Genomic DNA, 21893 nt, shown 5'->3' with positions numbered 1-21893 from the left:
GGTGGGTCTAATGAAATCACAAGCATCCTTATAAGAGGAAGGCACGGGGGTTTGAGTCAGAGAAGGTATTGGGAGACATGGGTTATAGCAGTGCTGCTGATGCTAGAAGGGGCCACAAGCCAGGGGATGCGGGCAGTCGCTAGACACTGGAAAAGGCAAGGAAGGGATCCTCTCCTAGAAACTCCAGCAGGAATGCAGCCCTGCCAATAACTTGATTTCAGTCCAGCAAGACCCATTTTGGACTTCTGACCTCTGGAAATGTAAGATAACAAGCCTGTGTTGCTTTAAGAAATAAGTTTGTGGTAATTTGTTACAGCAGCAAGAAGCATTTAGCAGATTCTGGCATGTAGTAAGTGTTCTTACAATGTTATTGTCTATTCCTGCTCCCATACTCCTCGGAAAGAACCCGCTGAGAGGCAGAGAGGCTTGGCTCCATTCCCGGCTCCCCCACCAACTTGCTCTTAGTGATTTTTTTTTTTTTTTTTTTTTTGAGATGGAGTCTCACTCTGTCACACAGGCTGGAGTGCAGTGGTGCAATCTCAGCTCACTGCAACCTCTGCCTCCCTGGTTTAAGTGATTCTCCTGCCTCAGTCTCCCAAGTAGTTGGAATTACAGGTACCTGCCACCATGCAGGGCTAATTTTTGTATTTTTAGTAGAGACAGGGTTTCACCATGTTGGTCAGGCTGGTCTTGAACTCCTGACTCAGGTGGTCCACTTGACTCGGCCTCCCAAAGTGCTGGGATGACAGGTGTGAGCCACTGCGCCCGGCCCTTGGTGATTTTTAATAAGTCATTTCCCCTCTTTGGCCACCACCTTTGGTTATTGCTGCCAGACCATATCACTGGGTCTCTCTGATGACTCCTCAGGGATCAGTCCTATCACTGTGTCAGTTCCCTCCACGTCTTGTCCCACCAAAACCCTGCTTCCTCCTCTACCCATATAAGTGAGGTCCCAGCCTTGCTGCTGAGACCACCCGAGTTATATGACTAATTTGTAAAATTTCATACTGAAGGCATGACCATTCAGGTATCTAGAAAATACACTGGTCAACGATACTCAGCAATCATCTCATTTAACATACTCATTTTGCAGAAGAGAGACAGGAAACTCTGGGAGGGAAAATGACATTCAGAATCACAGAGCAAGTTGGTAAGGAAGCCAGACATGGAGGCAAGCATCTCCGCCTCTCGGGGGTTTTCTGTCATGCTGCTCCCTCTGCACTAGCTCTAGTTTGCCTCCAAATGCTGTCTCTTTTCTTTTTATCTTCTTCACTTACAGCCAATCTAAAAAGGGCCCTCAGGATCGCCCACAATGCCCAGCTTAGCTTCTTGACAAACACCTTAATGGCGCAGCATTGCCTGTTGGCTGCCATTGGCTCTTGAGTGGGTGGTAAGTGCACTAGCGGGAATTCCCTGGCACTCTGCAGAATGTCCTTGGCCCACTCCCAGGAGGCCACCACAAGCCAGATGATCACCGTACCCGGGGAGGTGGCACATTTGGGGTTTTGGGTCAGCACTGGGATGCCCAAGTTTTGCAGTTCTCAGGAGGCCTCTGCCCAGTCAGGAGTGTGGCCATGGTCTCATTCACTTCTGGAAAAGGAGAGGCCATAGTCTTCCTTGCCCTTTCCAAGGCCCTCCTGCAAATCTGCCAATTTTCTGTCCCCTGAGGCTCGACTTCTTGATGAGTTAAGAAAAGGGAAAAGTGAAGACAAAGACCAGTGGTCAGGTCTCAGTGTTTTTTTAATTTTAATTTTAATTTTGGAGACGTAGTCTCGCTCTTGTCATCCAGGCTGGAGTGCAATGGCATGGCTTTGGCTCACTGTAACCTCAGCCTCTCGGGTTCAAGCGATTCTCCTGCCTCAGCCTCCTAAGTAGCTGGGATTACAGATGCCCACCACCACGCTCAGCTAATTTTTTGTATTTTTTAGTAAAGATAGGGTTTTCACCATATTGGCCAGGCTGGTCTCGAACTTCTGACCTCAGGTGATCCACCTGCCTCAGTCTCCCAAAGTGCTGGGATTACAGGTGTGAGCCACCACACCTGGCCTAATTTTTTAAAGACAGGGTTTCACTCTGTGGCCCAGGCTGCAGTGCAGTGGTATAACCTCTGCTCACTGTAGCCTCAACCTCTTGGGCTCAAGCAATCCTCCTGCCTCAGCCTCCCAAGTAGCTGTGACTGTAGGTGTACGTCACCACACCCAGCTAATCTTTGTATTTTTTGTAGAGATGGGGTTTCGCCATGTTGCCCAGGCTGGTCTCAAACTCCTGGGTTCAAGCGATCCTCCCAGCATGGCCTCCCAAAGTGCTAGGATTACAGAAGTGAGCCACCAAAGCCAGACCAAGCCTCAGTTCCTTAACTGCAACAGGGAGATGGTTGAACTAAATGAGCTGTAAGTCATGTTAAAAAGTTCCATTATTTTAGCCTAAGTGGACTGACCGTGAAGCCGATCTTCTGGTTCCTCATTGTCAGTCTTAAAGTCCAAATGATTTAGCATGACACTACAACCCTTACAATGTGATGCCAATGTACCTTTCCAGCCCCGTCTTCTTTAGTAGAGATGGGCCTCTGCTCTTTCGCTAAGGCTGGAGTGCAGTGGCGCAATCCTAGCTTACTATGACCTCAAACTCTTGGTCTCAAGCAATCCTCCAGCCTCAACCTCCTGAGTAGCTGGGATTACAGGCATGAGCCACTATGCCCGGCTCTACCAGCCTCATGTTCTGTCCTGTACCTTCTGCCCTTTATTGCTCATCTCACGTACCCCAACCTCTAGCTATACTGACCTAATTGTGTTGCCTGGACACATCCTGCAGAGTCCTGCCTCTGCCTTTATTTCATTCCCTCTCCCTAGAATTCCTTTCCCACATACTCTGGCCTCCCCGTGGTGTGCTACTTCAGAATGCAACTTGAATGCCACTTCATCAGGGAGGGCTATCTGCCCGGGGTTAAATGGACTTTCTCTGTGCTCCCAATGGCATTATATGTATCCTCATTTATAGCATGTTTTGTATTACATTATAAATAATGGTTTACATGCCTGTAGTCCCCTTTGAACTCATCTTCATGGAAGTTACAGCCTGGTGGGAGAGATAGGCATGGAAATACTAAACATTTCATTACAGTGGTAATAAGTAGAATGAAAGAGAAGAACCAGGAGCTACAAAAGTGTGTGGCAGGAGATATAGGCTGTGATATCAGGGATGGCCTCCCTGAGAACATGACATCTCAGCTGACATCTGTGAATGAACAGAAGGCTAGGTGAAGGCTGAGAATGAGCATTCCAGGAAAGAGTATCTTACTGAATTCCTGAATGGGAAGGAGCTGGTATATTAGAAAAAGAGAAGGAAGGACAGGGTGACTGGAGTCTAGTGACCAATGGGGAGAATGGGTGGTATAAAAAGAAGTCAGAGAGATGGGAAGGACTCAGTCATGCAGGGCCTCATCGGCTTCATTAAGCATGTTTTTGTTTTTGTTTTAGACAGGGTTTTGTGCTATGGCCCAGGCTTGAGTGCAGTGGTGTGATCTCTGTCCACTGTAGCCTCAGCTTCCTGGGCTCAAGCAATGCTCCTGCCTCAGCCTCCCAAGTAGCTGTGACTATAGGCACATGCCACCACACCCAGCTACTCTGTATTTTTTGTAGAGATGGGGTTTTGCCATGTTGCACAGGCTGGTCTCAAACTCCTGGGCTCAAGCAATCCTTGTGGGTGCTGGGTCCAAGGGAGTTTATAATATTGTTCTTCCAACTTTCATATGCATTTGAAAGTTTTCCATAATGACACTAAAAAGAGGTGGTAGTAGTACAGTAATAATAGTTTAATCTCTGTCCTAAGAGTCGTTTTAAGCAAGGTGACAGTGGGAGTAAGGTGATCAGGTTTTGGTTTGTTTTAACTTTTTTGTATTATTCAATATTTCAATCATTCAGAAAGGCATAAAATAATAAAATATATATTGGAAAATCACCAGCCAGCTTTGTCAAACATTAGTTTTTGTCATATTGGCTTCAGATATAACTGACTCCTCCGTGGATTGATTGATTAATTGATTGATTGAGTTTTGAGACAGAGTCTTGCTTTGGCTGGAGTACAGTAGTTCAATCTCGGCTCACTGTAACCTCCACCTCCCAGGTTCAAGTGATTCTTGTGCCTCAGCCATCCAAGTAGCTGGAACTACAGGCATGTACCACCACGCCTAGCTAATTTTTTTGTATTTTTAATAGAGATAGGGTTTCACCATGTTGGCCAGGCTGGTCTCGAACTCCTGGCCTCAAATGATCTTTATACATACATATGTATAAAGAGAGAAAGGAGTAAAGAACAACTCCTGACTTTCTGGCCAAGTGCTTTTGGGGCCCTTTATGCCTCCTACGTGTTTGTGGCATAGAATTGAGTCTTTAAATTACTGCTAACAGGCAGGGCTCATGCCTGTAAGCCCTTTGGGAGGCCAAGGTGGGCGGATCACTTGAGCCCTAAAATGAGTCCTCATCCGTAAGTTGTGCTAAGAAAGCTTAAAAGCATTCAGGGCAAGAGCCAGCAGCCAAAACAACTCAAGAACAAGCCCCAGTCCCTCTACTTCCTCAACATGGCTCTAAGCAGGTCGCTCATCTGCTCAGAAACCTTTAATGACTCCCCTCAGCCTTTGGACAAAAGCCAAATGCACAATCTGCTCTCAGCCTCCCTCTCCAGCCTCTTCTCCTTATACACTCTTACTGGAAACAGCAAGTAACTTGATGCTCCAGGCACATAATATTATCTACTGTTTCCTAAACATGCCATGCATTTTTGTGAAGCCATGGTTCATATTTTTCATTGTCTGGACGGCCCCACTCACCCTTCTCCATCATTCTCCTCCCTCAAAGGTTCATCTCAGATACCACCTTCTTCCTGAAGCATTCTCTGGCTTCCCCAACCTCAACTGGGGAACCTCATCTCCTCCCTCTTCAGCGCTTCCCTACACTTTGTTAAACCTCTAGCATGCATTCATTTATTCGTCAGAAAAGGTACCGACTTTCGTGTGCCAAGCACTATTCAAAGAAGTTGATGGAAATTAGATAACAAAATTAATTTTAAAATATTTATCACATGTCCAGAATGTATCATTCACTGTGCTAGGTACTGAGGAGATATTGGCTGTGGTTTGTTCTTCCTGTTTTGAGTTCAAACAATACTATACTATAGGGCTAGGCATTTCCTAAGATTAGTCTTTTGGGTACAATGATAATTTACTTTTATTAGTTCTAAAAATACCTCTTTCAAGGACTGGAGTAGGACATACTTGAAAGTAGAAAAGACTGGCTAAAAGGCTAGAATAATAATCCAGAATGGGAAACTTGCGTAGTGGGCAGAGTGCTGAGCTCAAGAACAGAAAACCTAGCTTCTGTTCTTTGCTTTAATTTTTTTTTTTTCTTTTGAGACGGAGTCTCACTCTTTTGCCTAGGCTGGAGTGAAGTGGCAGTCTTGGCTCACTGCAACCTCTGCCCCCCGGGTTCAAGCAATTCTCCTGCCTCAGCAGCTGGGATTACAGGTGTGCACCACCAGGCTTGGCTAATTTATGTATTTTTAGTAGAGATGGGGTTTCACCCTGTTGGCCAAGCTGGTCTCAAACTCCTGACCTCAGGTGATCCACCTGCCTCAGCCTCCCAAAGTGCTAGGATTACAGACGTGAGCCACCATGCCCGGCCTGCTTTAATGTTTATGAGCTATGTATGGGTCCTTAGACATGATGATAGGCAATTCACATCATCTTTGAGTCTCCATTTACTCACCTATAAAGTGAGGACAATGTCTTCCTTATCTACCTCATGGTATTGTTGCCAGGACCAAATAGGGCCACATACACAGCATATGGGAAGTGCAAAGCACCTTACAAATACAAGCAGCTATGAAAGTAATATGACACCCCACGGTAAAAATAAGAGAAAATGAATTAAAAATATAGCAGACTAGATCCAGCCTATGTAAAGGGAAGCACTTCCTTTTTTTTTTTTTTTTTTTTGATTTGTATTTTCCTTTTATTGCATAAATACCAACAAAATCCTGACCTGGGAATCAAAAATTTAATATAACCTCAGTTTAACACTATTAAATAAGCTAAATCACAGAGTAATACTGGAATGTTACCCAAATTAATAAAGTAGGCAAATGGCCAAGTATTACATTCCCTATTTCAAAAAGGAGGCATTAAGCATTCATGTCATAAGTTTATTGACAAACATATCTAGTATGCCATGAGTTAGAGTTTGATCCATTTCCAGAAGCTGTATCTCTTAAAATGCTCTTCATATCTGTTAAATGGACGAACTGAAACATCCTTATGATTTAAGCAGTTGGTGTCTTACTATAAGGAAGGGTGCAGCAAATGCAGATCCAAAGAACAAACACATCTTAACTAGTAACGCCCACTTGTTTTCCACTGAAAATGGCAAATTCTTCCCAGGGCCCTCCTCATAGTGGCTCCTACGGACCACAGAGGTTGTGAACCTCCGGATGCTGTGGCCCAACATAGCGCTGCTGGAAGCTCTGCCAAAGGCGGAGAGACCGAGTACGGATGAAATGGCGGCACCTCACCAAGACCTTGTTTTCACGACCTTGTTCCCCGTGCTCCAAGGGAAGAACTTCCTAATAGGGTTTTTTTTTTTTTCTCCCAGACAAGAATGAAGATATACTGGAGGCCATGATCACAATAAAGAATATTTTGATTTGGGAATATGTTGGTGCTTCTTAGTAGGTCACTCCCCCACCCCTGCAGTCATTTGGGGTCAATCTTCCTTGACTGCAGTTTCAAACCAAAGACTTCTCCATCTCCTCAGCACAAATCACTCAAAACCAGTCTCAAGGGCAGGAATCCATAAGTCCTGGGTCTAGGAGTCACACTCTGTTACTTATTCACATGGCCTGTGATAACTGACCTGTCTCTTTCGGACTGTTCTGATTGTCCTCAGAATCAAGTCGGACACTAGGAAGGCCAGAAAAGTATTTGAGGAACATTCTATTCAGCAAATAAGAGAAGTGGTGCTTTTAATAAATCAAATGAAGGAAGCCAGTTAGAGAATCAGTGGGACCTCCTGATGTGTAAGATACAAAAGAAACACTAAAGAAAGCATAGGATCCTATTCTTTGAGCTTCAAGGGGTTGGGGGGTGTGGAGAAAAATAAAGCAAAGGAGAAGACAGACTGAATAAAAATTTTTTTAGGCTTGGTAATGAAAGATCATAGATATGAAATAAAAAATCAATGATAATGAAAAATGCTTTCAATTTAGAAATCAAGAGAACTGGGAAAAGTTGTACAGTAGTTCAGAATCATCTACTATCAAGTTCTGTGCCCTTGGGCAACTCAATTCAAGAAGTATCTAGTAAGTGCTGTTGTAGGTACTGGGTGATCTCTAAGGTCAGGGTTATCTCTCAATTTCTTTCTATTGATGCCACGATCATTAGATGACTACCTAAAGAGTTCTGAAAGAACTCAAGGGTGAGCTTGTGGAGCCACTGCCAAAAGGAATAACCTTGATTTCCACTGAAGGAAGCACAGGTTGGCAATGAGTCCCATCTCTAAGGAGGGTTTTAGAAGGGAGCTTGGACCTACATGCCCATGAGTGCTTATTTCGGATCTATGTAACTTTTTGAGATAAAGGATAAAGAGTAGAATCATTGATTGCTCATTGAATACTTAATGATGAGCATTGAGAGTCGGGGATTTTGTTCAATGTAAAAAAATAAAACATTTTAGTTGATAAAGCCCTGCCTAAGAACCAACCTTCCTCTCCCCAGAAATAATGTTTAACTATTAAAAAATAAATAGGGCTGGGCGTGGTGGCTTATGCCTGTAATCCCAGCACTTTGGGAGGCTGAGGCAGATGGAATGCTTGAGGTCAGGAGTTTGAGACCAGCCTGTCCAATACATCGAAAACCCATCTCTACTAAAAATACAAAAACTAACCGGGTGTGGTGGTGCATGCCTGTAATCCCAGCTACTCAGGAGGCTGAGGCAGGAGAATCACGTGAACCTGGGAGGTGGAGGTTGCAGTGAGCCGAGATCATCCCACTGCACCCAGCCTGGGCAACAGAACGAGACTCTGTCTCAAAAATAAATAAAAATAAGTAAATAAATAAATGACAAACTGGCTGGGGTTGCCTTAAAAGTATTTCCTGGAGAAGAGAGAAGAAAATTACAACTAGAGAAATCAGGGAAAGTTTATTGGAGAAGCAGGGCTTGAGCTGAAACTTTATGGAAAGGTTTTAAATGAATGGGTAGATGTGCAGAAGGAAATATATGACAATGTCCAGAGAAACATGGGCAGCCTGTCCAAGGGTAAAGGAGAGATTGAGCTTGTCTGGAGTAAGGATGCATTATCGATAAGCAGTGGGAAATATGGCCTGCTAATGGAGAGGTAGGGTGGAGTCAGACTCCAGAGGGCTTAAAAGACAGAGGAGTAAGCAATATTATCTGCTGGCTTAAAAGCAACAATATTTCTATAAGGTTTCAATCAAGTGATCCCCTAGTGTTCAGTGAAAGGATAATTAGGCACAATTTATTGAGAGAAGCAGTGGATATAATTTGTCTTTCAGAAAGTTTTGGGCAATGTATTAGACATTTAAAATGGAGTCACTGTCAAATTAAGGGTGATGTTTTTGTCACTTAGAAAACAATAGATAGATGGTCACTTCCATGAATGAAAGGGGATTAAGAGTGCAGGGGGCCCCAAGAGACCTTGCTGGGACCTGTCTCACTTAAATTTTTTATAAGTGATCCAGAAGAAGTAGAACAAAGTGAAAATTTCAAGACTTCAGATCATATTAAGCCCTTTCAGACAGGGAAATGCTATGCCAAAAGAGAGGGAAGGAGGAAGAGGTGGAGGAAGGGAGAGAGAGAGAGAGAGAGAGAGCGAGTGAGCAAATGCTTGAAGGAAGTTACTGCGTGCAATGCAAGATGGCAGACAAACGTCAATGTGGAGAAATGTAATGCACTCCGATAAAAATAATCCACATACAGGGTGTTGTGTTCCAGGCTATCAGTTTTGACCCAGGAAAAGGCTTTGGGATCTATTATAGATTGTTCCCTAAAGGCAGTGGCCTAGTGTGTTGAGGTCAGGAAAGCTGACAGAGGAAGGGGGATGCAGGTTGGGACCTGGAGACCAAAGAAGAAACCAACTTTCCTTTATGCAAAACCATAGGGTCCTGTATCTGGAGACAATGGTCAAGTTGACTTCTATTGAAAATTAGGGTCAAAAGATATCTAGAAAAGAACAACTAAAATGATCCAGAGAATGAGTGTGGCTATTCTAGGGGTCTCGTGTCATAGGGGGAAACTTAAGTTTAAAAAGAGAAAGGCTGAGAGAGGTGGAATAATCAAAGCCTGTACAACTGATAAGGGTAAGGACTAGCTTCCTCTTAATACTTGAAATACCATAGGAATAAAAAAGTTTTGGAGTTGAGATCATCTAGCTCTCTCTCCTTATGTTAGACATGGTGAAATTCAAGCCTAGAAAGGGCAAGGAAATGGCTCAAGGTCACACAAACCAATGGGGGCCAAGGTCAGATCAGAGCCCAGGCCTCCTTAATCCCAGGCCAGGGTCTTTCCACCTCATCCTGAGCACTCAGGCAGTCTAAAGGAATCTTTTTCTAGGGTATAAACTTAGGAAATGCACTACTTTGACATGTGATAAAACACATGCGAAAACACAAAGAGGCTAGGGAAAGTTTCCACAAAAAGTCAACCAGCAATTATAAAATCTTTGCAGGACAACTGCCAACTGGCACTAAAGGTTCTTTTACATACCATATCTTTTTTGTTGTTTTGTGAAACGTGTTACCCTTTGAGAGACTGAAGAAATCTAGGGGTCCTCGCCTAGAAGTACACACATTTGCACTTACAAACACAAATTTGTACACAATTTCAGTGCACGTATGACCTCCTGAGCTCCATGCCCAATTAAGAATCTCTCTTGAGGCAGATTCTTTTAAACAGACTGCCTGCTTCAACAAATACACTCCATCTCTTAGGATGGCTGAGGCTATCAGTCTGATTTTCCTCAGCAAAATACTATTGTCCCAACATCATTCATTAGAAATTGCAGACCTCTAGGTTGGAAGATACTTGAGAAATTACCTAGTCCAACTGTACCCCGCATGAGATATAGGATAAGGTCATGGGTAAATAAGGGGAGACTAGAGTCAGCCTGCCTAGGTTAGAATTCCAACTCCATCACTCACTAGCTGTGTCACCTTGGGCAAGTTACTTAACCTCTTTGAGTCTGTATCCCCATCTGTAAAATGGGGATAAAAATTGCAACTATTTCATAGAGTAGTTATGAGGATTGAATTGGATAATTCGTATAAAACATAGCACCAGGCCTGGCACATAGTGAGTGTTCAGTAAATGCTAGCTGGCATTATTGTGATGATGCATGCATCCATGCAAGCACTATGCATGCCTCCATCCAATCCCCTCCGAGAGCTTTTACTTGCACATGCCAGTGATGAGCAGCTCGCCGCCTCCTAAGCTGGTTGAGCAGCTCCAATTGTTACAAACTTCTTCCTATATCGAGCCCAAATTTGTCTTCTTGCAACCCCCACTCCCACTGGCCCTAGTTCTGCCCTGTGGGGCCAAGCGAGAACAAGTCTATCCTACCTCCACCTGACAGCCCTTCAGCTACGAAGACAGTGATCGAGTCCTTCCTCCGCCCTCCCCCCTCCCCCTTCTCCAGCTTGAACATCCTCGGTTTCTTCTCCCAACCCACAACAGACTGGCTGCGCTTACTATTTACTCCGAGGCGTTGTACGGTTTCCTTCACACATAGTCATGCAGGCCACACACCCCACAGCCAACACAACAAGCCCGACCCTCGAGCTCGGCCCCCGCCTGCTGCCTCTGTCCGCTGTGCTGAAGCAGCTCCCGGTCTCGGCGGCCCTCGGCTGCGCGGCCCTTCCAAGTCCCCGCCCTGGGCCGCACCGGCCGGGACCCCAGGCGCGGACCCCCGGCGCGCCGCCTCCGCGAACCCGACAGCAGGCGCGGCCCGGCCAAGGCCCGGCCCCGGTGCCGCCCCCCCGCCCTGCCCGGAGGCCCCGAGCCCGCGCCCCGGCCCCGCGCGCCAGCCCCACCTGCCCAGCGAAGGGCGCCTCCGCCTCGGCTGCCCGCGCCACCGCCACCGCCACCGCCGCCCGGTCCCCGGCCCCCGCCGCCGCCGCCCGCGCGGCGACCGGGAGGCAGCAGAGCGCGGGCAGCAGCAGCAGCAGCAGCAGCAGCAGCAGCCGCCGCCTGGGGACCCGCCAGCGGCTCCAGCGCGGGGCCCGGCCCGGCGGCGGCGGCCCCGGCGCGGCGCGGCCGCCCCGGCTCCTCGGCATCCCGGCGGCGGGGCCCGGCCGCCCGGCTGCGATGGCGGCGGCGGCGGCGGCTCCGGCCGGGTCCTCCCGCTGCAGCCGCTGCGGAGCCGCCGAGTCACGGCGCCGCGGACACGCGCCCGGCCCGCCTGCCTTCGCCGCCGCCGCCGCCGCCTCGGCCGCCAGCGCGCCTCCGCCTCCGCGCGCCCCGCCCCGGTGGGGGGCGGCCGGGGGCGCGGGGGCAGCACCCGGGCGGGACCTGCGAGGGAAGGGGCTCCCGGCCAGCCCTAAGGCAGGGGCAGCGGAGCGGTGCTGGGGAGGGGGTCGCAGAGGCTAAAAGAACAGCTCTAGAGGCAGGGTCCGAAGGGGTGGAACTGGAGGTCGGGGTCTGGGGGGCAGCCCTGAGCGGGAGGGGGAAGAGGCTAAATCAGTATTCCTGGAGGTAGAACCACTGGATGGCCCTGGGGGAGCATATCCGAGGTTGGGGATCCGGAACCCTGGGGAGAGGGTCCTAGGGAGTGGCATTGGAGGAGAAGGGGTCTGAGAGGCAGCCTAGGGGAGGAGACTGAGGAGCGGCCCTGGGGTAAAGGCGGGGTTGGAGAGCAAGCTAAAGAAATAGCCCTGGGTCTGAGATTGTGAATCCGGAGAGGGAGCTCTGAGCTGCTCTCCTGGGCCGGGGAGGTGGGGGAAAGGGGTAGAGAAGACCTGAGGAGCGTTTGAGAGGGGGCATTCCTGGGAGACATTAGGTGAAGTTGAGGTGAAGCTCAGTCCCTCACCCCCTAGAGGAAAAGAGCTCATCCAGCTAGGAAGATCATCTTTCATCCAAAACAACCCATATTTATCAAGCGCTTTCTATTTGTAGGGCTCTGGGCTAGTTGGGATACTGAAAGAAAAAAAAACAAAAACAAAAAGGAGAAGGCCGATTTCCTGAAGTGCAGAGGTTTACAGCTTGATGAGAAAACATAAACGCAAAGAGAAACAGGATGGCAAACACCACGTGTCAATAAGGATATAGGCGGCTGCTCCAGGGGTCAAGGGAGACCTGATGAGGGGCTGGGGAAGTTAGGAAAAGGTGTAATGGAGGAGGGTGGGACTCCAGCTAGGACCTGAAGGAAAGGCTGGATTTAAACAAGGGGAGAGGAGAGGAGAGAGCATTTCAGGGAGGAAGTTGAGGGTGTACAGGATGTGCCTGAGGCGGCAGGTAAGTTTCTCTGGAGCACAGGGTTCCTATAGGAAAGTGTTGGGAAGTGAGGGAAATAGTACAAGACAGTGAATGCTGGGATAATAAAATCGGGTTATGTTCTGAAGGAAAATGGGGAGGGTGTCATTAAAGGTTGTGTGTGTGTATGTGTGTGTTTAAGCAGGATGATGTGTGAAAAATAGTATTTTATGATTACCTGGTAATTTGGAGATGCAAAAAGGGGCACAGGCTTTAGCGTCAGACCTATGTTCATATCTTAGCTCTGTTCCATTTTTATAAAATGATGCTAGTATTACTGTATAAGATTGTTTTCAGCATGAGGTGCTTGACACTTAATAGATATTCCATGTTAGTTCCCCTCCCAGTGGAGAGAATAATGACCAGAGGAGGCAGAGAGATTGGTTAGGAGACTAGTGTAATAGTCTAGGTAGAAGGAAATAAGGATAACAATAATAATTAACATTTATTGAGTGCCTAATACATACCAGTTACTGGGCTAAGCACTTTCCTGCATGATATCTCATTTAATCTTTGTAGATAAACCCTATGAAATAGATGCTATTATCACCCCTAACTTACGATAAGGAAGTGGAAGGCTCTGAATAAGTTTGCAAACTTGCGTGATTCGTAAGTGATAGAGCTGGATGGATTCAGAACCCATTTTTTTCTAGGATGGGGGTGGGAAAAGAGATAGATTTAAGAGACAGTGGGCATACAAGAAGGGGGAAAGGAGTTTGGAGTGATGGCAAATCAAGAAAGATGGAAAGATGGAAAGATCTTCACAGAAATGGAGTCATCATGTGGAGGAACTGGCTTGAAGGAGGTGACAAGGAGCTCGGTTTTAGACTTGTTAAAACTGGGGTGACCACAAGATCTGTGAGATGGGTATGGGAATGAGTTCTCGAAGAGGGTGGAGAGTGGATATTTTGGACACCTTCAGGTAAATATGGTAGTTGAAGCTAAAAGCAAAGAGTTGAAGAGAGCAAAAGGCCAAGGGATCCATCCTGAGACATACATATTCAGAGCCTGTGAAAAGTCAAGCCAAAAGTGAATCTAAAGATTGTCCAAAAAGACTAAAGAATCAGGATTATGGAGTATCACCAGAAAGAAGAGGAGAGGTTCAAAGAAAAGGAAGGAGTTGTCTGGGCGTGGTGACTCACACCTGTAATCCCAGCATTTTGGGAGGCCAAAGCAGGCGGATTACATGAGTCCTGGAGTTTGAGACCAGCCTGGCCAACATGGTGAAACTCTGTCTCTACAAAAAAATACAAAAATTAGCCAGGCATAGTGATGCACACCTGTAATCCCAGCTACTCGGGAGGCTGAGGCCTGAGAATCGCTTGAACTTGGGAGGCAGAGGTTACAGAGAGCTGAGATTGCGCCACTGCACTCCTGCCCAGTGACAGAGTGAAACTCTATCTCAAGAAAAAGAGAGAGAGAGAGAGAGAGAGAGAAGGAGCTGACAGTTGACAGTCTCAGAAGAGACTGAAGATGGTATTAACATGAGTTGGACAGCTCACAGTCCCGGTAGGGAGATGATAGAGATAAATACTTGTGGTTACATGATGAGTTATGACACGGATAAGAACAAAGTGTTGTGAAAACATTGAGGAAAGAGCAATGAACTGCCCCAAGTTGCAAGATTTGCGAGGGGATATATTCCAGAAGGAGGAGATAGTATATTCAAGAAATGAAAGGGAACAGACTGGATTGAGCTCTGTCTTATTCTTCTCCTTTCCTCTAATACCAAATGCTCATGGAACTGCCAATGATGATATAGTACTGTTGTGGTCCACCTTGACCAGCTCCCAAGGCTGGTGTATGTGAATGACAGTAGGTATTGATGATAAGCAAAGAAGAGGCTGATAGAAGTAAATGGTTGCGTATAAAAAGGATCCCTAAGGTAGTCCTTAGTAAGGGGACAGTCTGGAGACTGCTGTGAAATCAGTTGAAGAGGAGGTTTAGAAGGTTTCAGAGCAACACCTCAAGATAGAATCATTGAAACTTTGACTTCTCAGCCTCCAGTCACCATGATGAGCATGGAATAAAATGGAAACAGCACTTGACTTAACGTCGGATACCTGATTCAAGCACTGGCTCTGTCACTAACTTTTGGTATGCCTTTGAGCAAGTCACTTCATTTCTTTGGGCCTTAGTTTCCTCATAAAATGAAATGAATGACCTCTGTCTTCTCCACTTCGCGGGAAAGACCACATGAGGGGTTGGGATTCACTTAATGAACTATATGGTAAACTGACCAGCTGTTAGGAAAACCTTTGACATTGATAATCTTAACAAGAAATATTATGTTGGGGCTGGCGCAGTGGCTTAAACCTGTAATCCCAGCACTTTGGGAGGCCGAGGCAGGTGGATCACCTGAGGTCTGGAGTTCGAGACCAGCCTGGCCAACACGGTGAAACCCCATCCCTACTAAAAATACAAAAATTAGCTGGGCATGGTGGTGCACACCTGTAATCCCAGCTACTTGGGGGACTGAGGCAGGAGAATTGCTTGAACCTGGGAGGTAGAGGTTGCAGTGAACCAAGACTGTGCCACTGCACCCTGGCCTGAGCGACAACAGACTCCGTTTCAAAAAAAAAAAAGAAAAGAAAAGAATTATTATATTGGCTGGGCACAGTTGTTCACACCTGTAATCCTACCACTTTGGGAGGCCAAGGAGGATGGATCACTTGAGCCCAGGAGTTCAAGACCAGCCTAGGCAACATGGTGAAACTCTGTCTTTACAAAAAATTAAAAAAAATTTAACTGGGAGTGGTGGCACGCGCCTGTAGTCCCAGCTACTGGGGGAGGCTGAGGAGAGAGGATCACTTGAGACCAGGAGGCAGAGATTACAGTGAGCTGTGATTATGCCACTGCACTCCAGTCCGGGCAACAGAGCTAGACCCTGTCTCAAGAAAAGAAAAAAAGAAATGTTATATCAGTGCCTGAGCTCACTGTAGGAAAACTGGGTCCCCTCTTCCCTTCAACTCCTTTCATATTTATTTATTTATTTATTTTGAGATGGAGTTTCGCTCTTTTGCCCAGGCTGGAATGAAGTGGCACGATCTCAGCTCACTGCAACCTCTGCCTCCTGGGTTCAAGTGGTTCTCCTGCCTCAGCCTCCTGAGCAGCTGGGATTATAGGCGCCCGCCACCACGCCTGGCTAATTTTTGTATTTTTAGTAGAGATGGGGTTTTGCCATGTTGGCCAGGCCGGTCTCAAACTCCTGACGTCAGGTGATCCACCTGCCTTGGCCTCCCAAAGTGCTAGAACTACAGGCATGAGCCACTGCACCCGGCCTCATATTTCTTTATTCAACAAATATTTATTAAATATCTTTTTGGTGCTAGATACTGTGAGTGGGGCTAGGGATGTAAAGAAGATCAAGTTATAGTTGCCTTCTTTAGGAAGACAGTCGGTTGGGGAGATAGACAATTATACAGATAACAACAGGATAACATAATATGTGCTATAAAAGAAAAATGGGGCCGGGCGCGGTGGCTCACGCCTGTAATCCCAGCACTTTGGGAGGCCAAGGTGGGCGGATCACGAGGTCAGGAGATGGAGACTATCCTGGCGAACACGGTGAAACCCCGTCTCTACTAAAAATTAGCCGGGCATGGTGGCAGGCGCCTGTAGTCCCAGCTTCTAGGGAGGCTGAGGCAGGAGAATGGCGTGAACCAGGGAAGCGGCGGAGATTGCGCCACTGCACTCCAGCCTGGGGGACAGAGCAAGACTCTGTCTCAAAAAAAAAAAATTAAATTAAATTAAAACAAAAAGAAAAATGGGAGTAGAGAGGAGGGAACAACTGACTGTCTAGAGATGGCAGGTGAGACAGACCTTGAGTGGCCAGCAGGAGTTTGCTATGTAGAATGGGAGGGAGACCTATGTACAAAGACAACAGATACATATGGAGACAAAAACTATTTACATAGTAATACGAAGACATTATTTTCTTTTTAAATTCTCATTTTCTCATGAGAGTACAGGGTAGTTTTCTAGGGCTTCATGGCGCATTATAACAGATTGAATGAGAAATAAATAGGATAATACAATTATCTTCTATTAAACCAGACATAAAACAGATTTTCAAAAATGTAAAACAGTAGCATTCCTCTCACTATTTTGTTTTGTTTTGTTTTGTTTTGGAGCAAAAGAGCTAAATTTTTTTTTTAATAAAAATGTTATGTTAACATGTTTATTATTGTTATTTTAAATGAATTGATATGTAAATATTTAACAATTTCTCAGTTTTGACCCCTAGTGTGATAATTATCAATAGATATAATCCACATAAACAAAAGTTATTTGGAGTCCTGAATTTTCAAAAGTTATTTGGAGTCCTGAATTTTTTTTTTTTTTTTTGAGACAGAGTCTCGCACTGTTTCCCAGCCTGGAGTGCAGTGGCGAAATGTCAGCTCACTGCAACCTCTGCCTCTCAGGTTCAAGTGATTCTCCTGCCTCAGCCTCCCAAGTAACCAGGATTACAGGCATGAGCTACCGAGCCCAGCCTGAATTTTTTTTTTTTTTTTTTTTTTGAGACAGGGTCTCACCCTGTCGCCCAGGCTAGAGTGCAGTGGCATAATCATAGCTCACTGCAACCTCAAACTCCTGAGCTCAGGACTTGAAATCTGAATGGTGTGTATGTGTGTGTGTGTGTGAGAGAGAGAGAGAGAGAGAGAGAGGAAATTTTTTGGATGGAGTGGCCAGGAAAGTCCTCAGTAAAAAAGTGAATTTTTTGTAAGGATCTGAAGGAACAAGGGAGAGAACCATGTAGATATCTGAAAGAAATGAATCCAGGCAGATGGAACAGCAAGTGCAAAAGTTTTGAGGCAAGAACGTGCCTGGCAGGTTTGAGGAACAGGGTGAGAATCAGTGTGATTGGAGTGGAAGAGAGTGACAGTATCAGGAGATGAGGGTTATGGAGGGAAGGGTGGTCTACATGAGATAAAAAACTGATTGGACTAAGCATGGTGGCTCATGCCTATAATCCCAGCACTTTGGGAGGCTGAGGTAGGAGAGTCTCTTGATACTCTCACCTGGTCATCATCTATCATCTCCTGATACTCTCACGCATCACTTGAGGCCAGGAGTTTAAGACACCATCTCTACCAAAAACAAACAAACAAAAATAGCCAGGAATGGTGGGGTACACCTGTAGTCCTAGCTGCTTGGGAGGCTGAGGTAGGAGGATTGCTTGAGCACTGGACTTTGAGAATGTGGTAAACTATGTGATCATCATTGCATTGCACTCCAGCCTGAGCAAGAGTGAGACCCTGTCTCTGAACAAACAAAAACTGATGAGAGGTTCTGAGAATGGAAGAGACATCATCTTCTGGCTTATGTTTTAACAGGGTTGCTGGGATGAGAAAAGGTTTAAAGACCATACCAGAAAGGCCAGCTAGGAAGCTATTGCAATAATCCAAGTACAAGATGATGGCAGCTCAGACCTGGGTCCAAGTGGAGATAGAGATGTAGTTGGATTCTCATAGATTTTGATTTTTAATTTTTTGTTTTTTGTATTTTGTATATTTTTCCCTTTATGCTTTTTTTTTGGATTTTTTTGGAATCATAGATTTTGAAAGTAGATTTGGCGGAATTTGTCAATGGATTGGATATGAGGTATGAGACAAAGCAGAGAGTCGCATTACCAATTACCAAACTTTTTGAACTGAGCAACTAGAAGAATGGAGTTGCCATTATTTGACACAAAGAAGACTGCAGGAGGGACAGGTCTGAGTAGAAATATGAAGAGCTCACCCAAGTAGATGTGGCAAGTAGGCTATTTTGATATTTGGACTTGAGTTCAGGAAAAAGTTTGAGAGTGAAGTAGGACTTTGGAGGTTTTCAGAATCAATATAATATGTAAAACCCAAGGGACTGAAGAAATTACTTAGGAAATGAATGTAGACAGAAAAGCAAAGAGTTCCAGTGACTGGATCCTGGGGCAACTCTAATACTTAGAGGTTGGGAAAATGAAGAGGAATCAGCCAAACACACTGAGAAGGAAGATCCAAAAAGAAGAAAACCAGGGAAGTGAGAACTACTGGAAGCCAAGTGAATTAAAATGTTTTAAGGAAGAGAGAGTAATCAACTGTGTCACACAGATCAAATAATATGAAGATGAATAGATGCTAATTAGATTCACCAATGTGGAGGTTGTTGGTGATCTTGAGATGTTTTGGTGGAGTGTAGGGGACAAAAATCTGATTGGAGTAGGTTCAAGAGGAATTGAAAATGTTGAGTATACAGGATATATCTTTTTCAAGGAGTTTTATTACAAAGAAGGAGAAAATGTGGCAGCTGTAGGTGGTAGTGGAGTCAAAACAGACTTTTTGTTTGTTTTTAAGATGGGAAACATAACATTTATATGTTGATTGAGACTGATCCAGGAGAGAGGGAACAACTGATGATGCAGAAGAGAGAGAACTGCTGAACCCATGCCCTTGAGTAAGCATGTATACAAGTGAGGAGGTTGGCTATGAGCTAGGATAATTCCTCCATAATAAGAGGAAAGAAGAGGACTTTTAGTAGTACAAATCTGGTACCAGTGTGGAGAACAGCTTAAAGGGAGAACTTGCATTTGTTGGTTACTTACTTTTTGTCTAGCATTATGCTAGATGCTTTCTTCACAAGAGTTCTTTTTTATTTTTACTTTTATTTTTACTTTTTTCCAATCATATTCTTTCTAATTATTTTAATTGTTTTAGAGACAGGATCTCACTCTGTCATCCAGGCTGGAGTGTAGTGGTGTGATCATAGTTCATTGCAATCTCTAACTCCTGGGCTCAAGCAATCCTCCCACCTCAGTCTCCTAAGTAGCTATGACTAAGGTACATGCCATCATGCCTGACTAATTTTAATTTTTTTTGGTAAAGATGGAGGTCTCACTATGTTGGCTACCCATGGCCAACGTAACAGCCATCTAACAGTCACCATGCCTGACTACAACAGTTCTCAATATATGAGGAAAATGGGTTATGAGGCTGTTGTAATGAGGCAAGAAAAGTTAAGAACTGAACTAAAGCTGCTGAAGATCCAAGATACTGTGCTCTTTATGCTCTGAAAAACTCCCCCACCCTTGCCCCTACCCACACCAAATTGCATTGGCCTCTCACTGCAGATGTCACAATGCCTTACATTTGGATAGAAAGAAACGGACACATTGGCTCAACCATAGGATAGAGCTGCTTGTTTCTTATAAAGGAAAGAAATATTTGAGTGGTCGTAAGAATCTGCAGTACTGGCCAGCTCTTGGGGGAGGGCCCTCGCCCTGAAGCCAGGCAAATATACCCCAAAGATAAAGACCTAAAAAGAAAATACAGGAACAAAGAAGAGTGACATTCTTTATTTTTTATTTTACTTAATTAATTTATTTATTTGAGACAGAGTTTCACTCTTGCTGCCCAGGCTGGAGTGCAATGGTGTGATCTTGGCTCACGCAACCCCTGCCTCCCGGCTTCAAGTGATTCTCCTGCCTCAGCCTCCCGAGTAGCTAGGATTACAGGCATGTGCCACCACACCTGGCTAATTTTGTATTTTTAATAGAGACGGGGTTTCTCCATGTTGGTCATGCTGGTCTCGAACTCCCGACCTCAGGTGATCCTCCTGCCTTGGCCTCCCAAAGTGCTGGGATTATAGGAGTGAGCCACCGCGCCCGGCCAGAGTGACATTCTTAGTAGAGAGCTGAAAAGAAATATAAACGAGAGGGTGGCTGGAGAGCACAGCCCAGCTTAGGAAGCCTCCTTGACCTCTCTCCTCCTTCCTCTGAACTCCTATTGCAGCAGCTAACGGTCAATGAAAAGCAATTTACCTACATCAAATCACTTAATCCTCACCACTGTCCTGTGAAGTGGATTCTAAGGAAAGGGTGAGAGAAGTGATTTACCCCACAACACACCTAGAAAACAGCAAAACCAGAAGGAGAACCCAAGTATCTGACACTAAATTCATGTCCTTAACCCTTGGTGCCTTTGTTCATTCATTAATTACCTCAAAAATTCTGTAAACATTACTCAGAAGCCACTCTGTGGAAGGTACTGGGGCAAGTGAGACAGTCTTCAGGTTAAAAAAAAAAAAAAAGCTAAGACTTGTGCACATAAAAGACATGACAAATAACCACAAAACATTACACCATTCTATAGGATTTCAGAGGGGAGTGAGGTCACTTTGGTTGGGGACATCAGGGAGATCAAGGAAGGTTTCCAAAAGGAAGTAGCATTTGAGATGAGCCTATTTAAACTGGTAATATTTTAAAAGCTAATAGTTTTATATGCAATATACATGGAACATTACCATACACATGTTCAAAAGTTATAAGCAATGGAAGACTGTGTGAAGTTTTAATTGGCAGAAAATTGGGGGTAAAAGGTCGGGCGCTGTGGCTCACACCTGTAATCCCAGCACATTTGGGAGGCCGAGGCAGGCGGATCACTTGAGGTCAGCAGTTTGAGACCAGCCTGACCACCATGGGTGAAACCCTGTTTCTACTAAAAACACAAAAAAATTAGCCTGGCTTAGTGGCATGTCCCTGTAATCCCAGCTACTCGGGAGGCCAAGGCAGGAGAATGTCTTGAACATAGGAGACAGAGGTTGCAGTGAACTGAGATGCTGCCACTGCACTCCAGCTTGGGCTACAGAGTGAGACTCCATCTCAAAAAAAAAAAAAAAAAGAAAGAAAGAAAAAAGAAAATGGGAGGTAAAGGCCTAAAAATGGGAGGTAAAGGCCTAAAGGAAGGAAAAGTTCTGATTGTTCAGGATCTAGAGAAGGCCCCAGTCTAATCCCCCAACTCAGTCTCAATGTCCAGCTCCAAATGACTTGGGAGTATTTCTCACTTAGGTTTCTCCCTTAAAAGCATATTCAAAACAGTGCATACAATGTGACACTATACAGCCTTTTTTTTTTTTTTTTTTTTTTTTGAGATGGAGTCTTCCTCTGTTCCCCAAGCTGGAGTGCAGTGGCCAGATCTCGGTTCACTGCAAGCTTTGCCTCCCGGGTTCACGCCATTCTCCTGCCTCAGCCTCCCAAGTAGCTGGGACTACAGGCGCCCACCACCACGCCTGGCTAACTTTTTTGTGTTTTTTTTAGTAGAGATGGGGTTTCACCGTGTTAGCCAGGATGGTCTCAATCTCCTGACCTCGTGATCTGCCCACCTCAGCCTCCCAAAGTGTTGGGATTACAGGCGTGAGCCACCATGCCCGGCCAATGCAGCCATTTTTTTTTTTTTTTTTTTTTTTTTTGAGACGGAGTCTTGCTCTGTCTCCCGGGCTGGAGTGCAGTGGCCAGATCTCAGCTCACTGCAAGCTCCGCCTCCCGGGTTTACGCCATTCTCCTGCCTCAGCCTCCCAAGTAGCTGGGACTACAGGCGCCGCCACCTCGCC

General features: G+C 45.6%; 2 protein-coding genes across 2 annotated transcripts in view; both read right to left on the bottom strand.

The window, feature by feature from the left end:
* The window catches only part of MMP24 (matrix metallopeptidase 24), a 53130-nt gene extending 41650 nt beyond the window's left edge, over positions 1-11480 (bottom strand). Inside the window, exon 1 of the mRNA XM_033186213.1 lies at positions 11093-11480. Coding sequence (XP_033042104.1) covers positions 11093-11335 — 243 coding nt within the window. The 5' untranslated portion in view covers positions 11336-11480. The remainder of the gene's footprint in view (positions 1-11092) is intronic.
* LOC117068693 (cytochrome c oxidase subunit 7C, mitochondrial) lies at positions 5970-6614 on the bottom strand. The gene has a single exon (XM_033186214.1). The coding sequence runs from the start codon at positions 6495-6497 to the stop codon at positions 6306-6308; it is 192 nt and encodes a 63-aa protein (XP_033042105.1). The 5' UTR covers positions 6498-6614; the 3' UTR covers positions 5970-6305.
* Positions 11481-21893: the final 10413 nt, after the last annotated feature.

Source organism: Trachypithecus francoisi, unplaced genomic scaffold, assembly GCF_009764315.1.
Source record: "Trachypithecus francoisi isolate TF-2019V2 unplaced genomic scaffold, Tfra_2.0 Lachesis_group21, whole genome shotgun sequence".
NCBI classification, from domain to species: domain Eukaryota; kingdom Metazoa; phylum Chordata; class Mammalia; order Primates; family Cercopithecidae; genus Trachypithecus; species Trachypithecus francoisi.
Note: the sequence above shows the minus strand (reverse complement) of the source record. Positions and strands in the feature narration are given on the sequence as shown.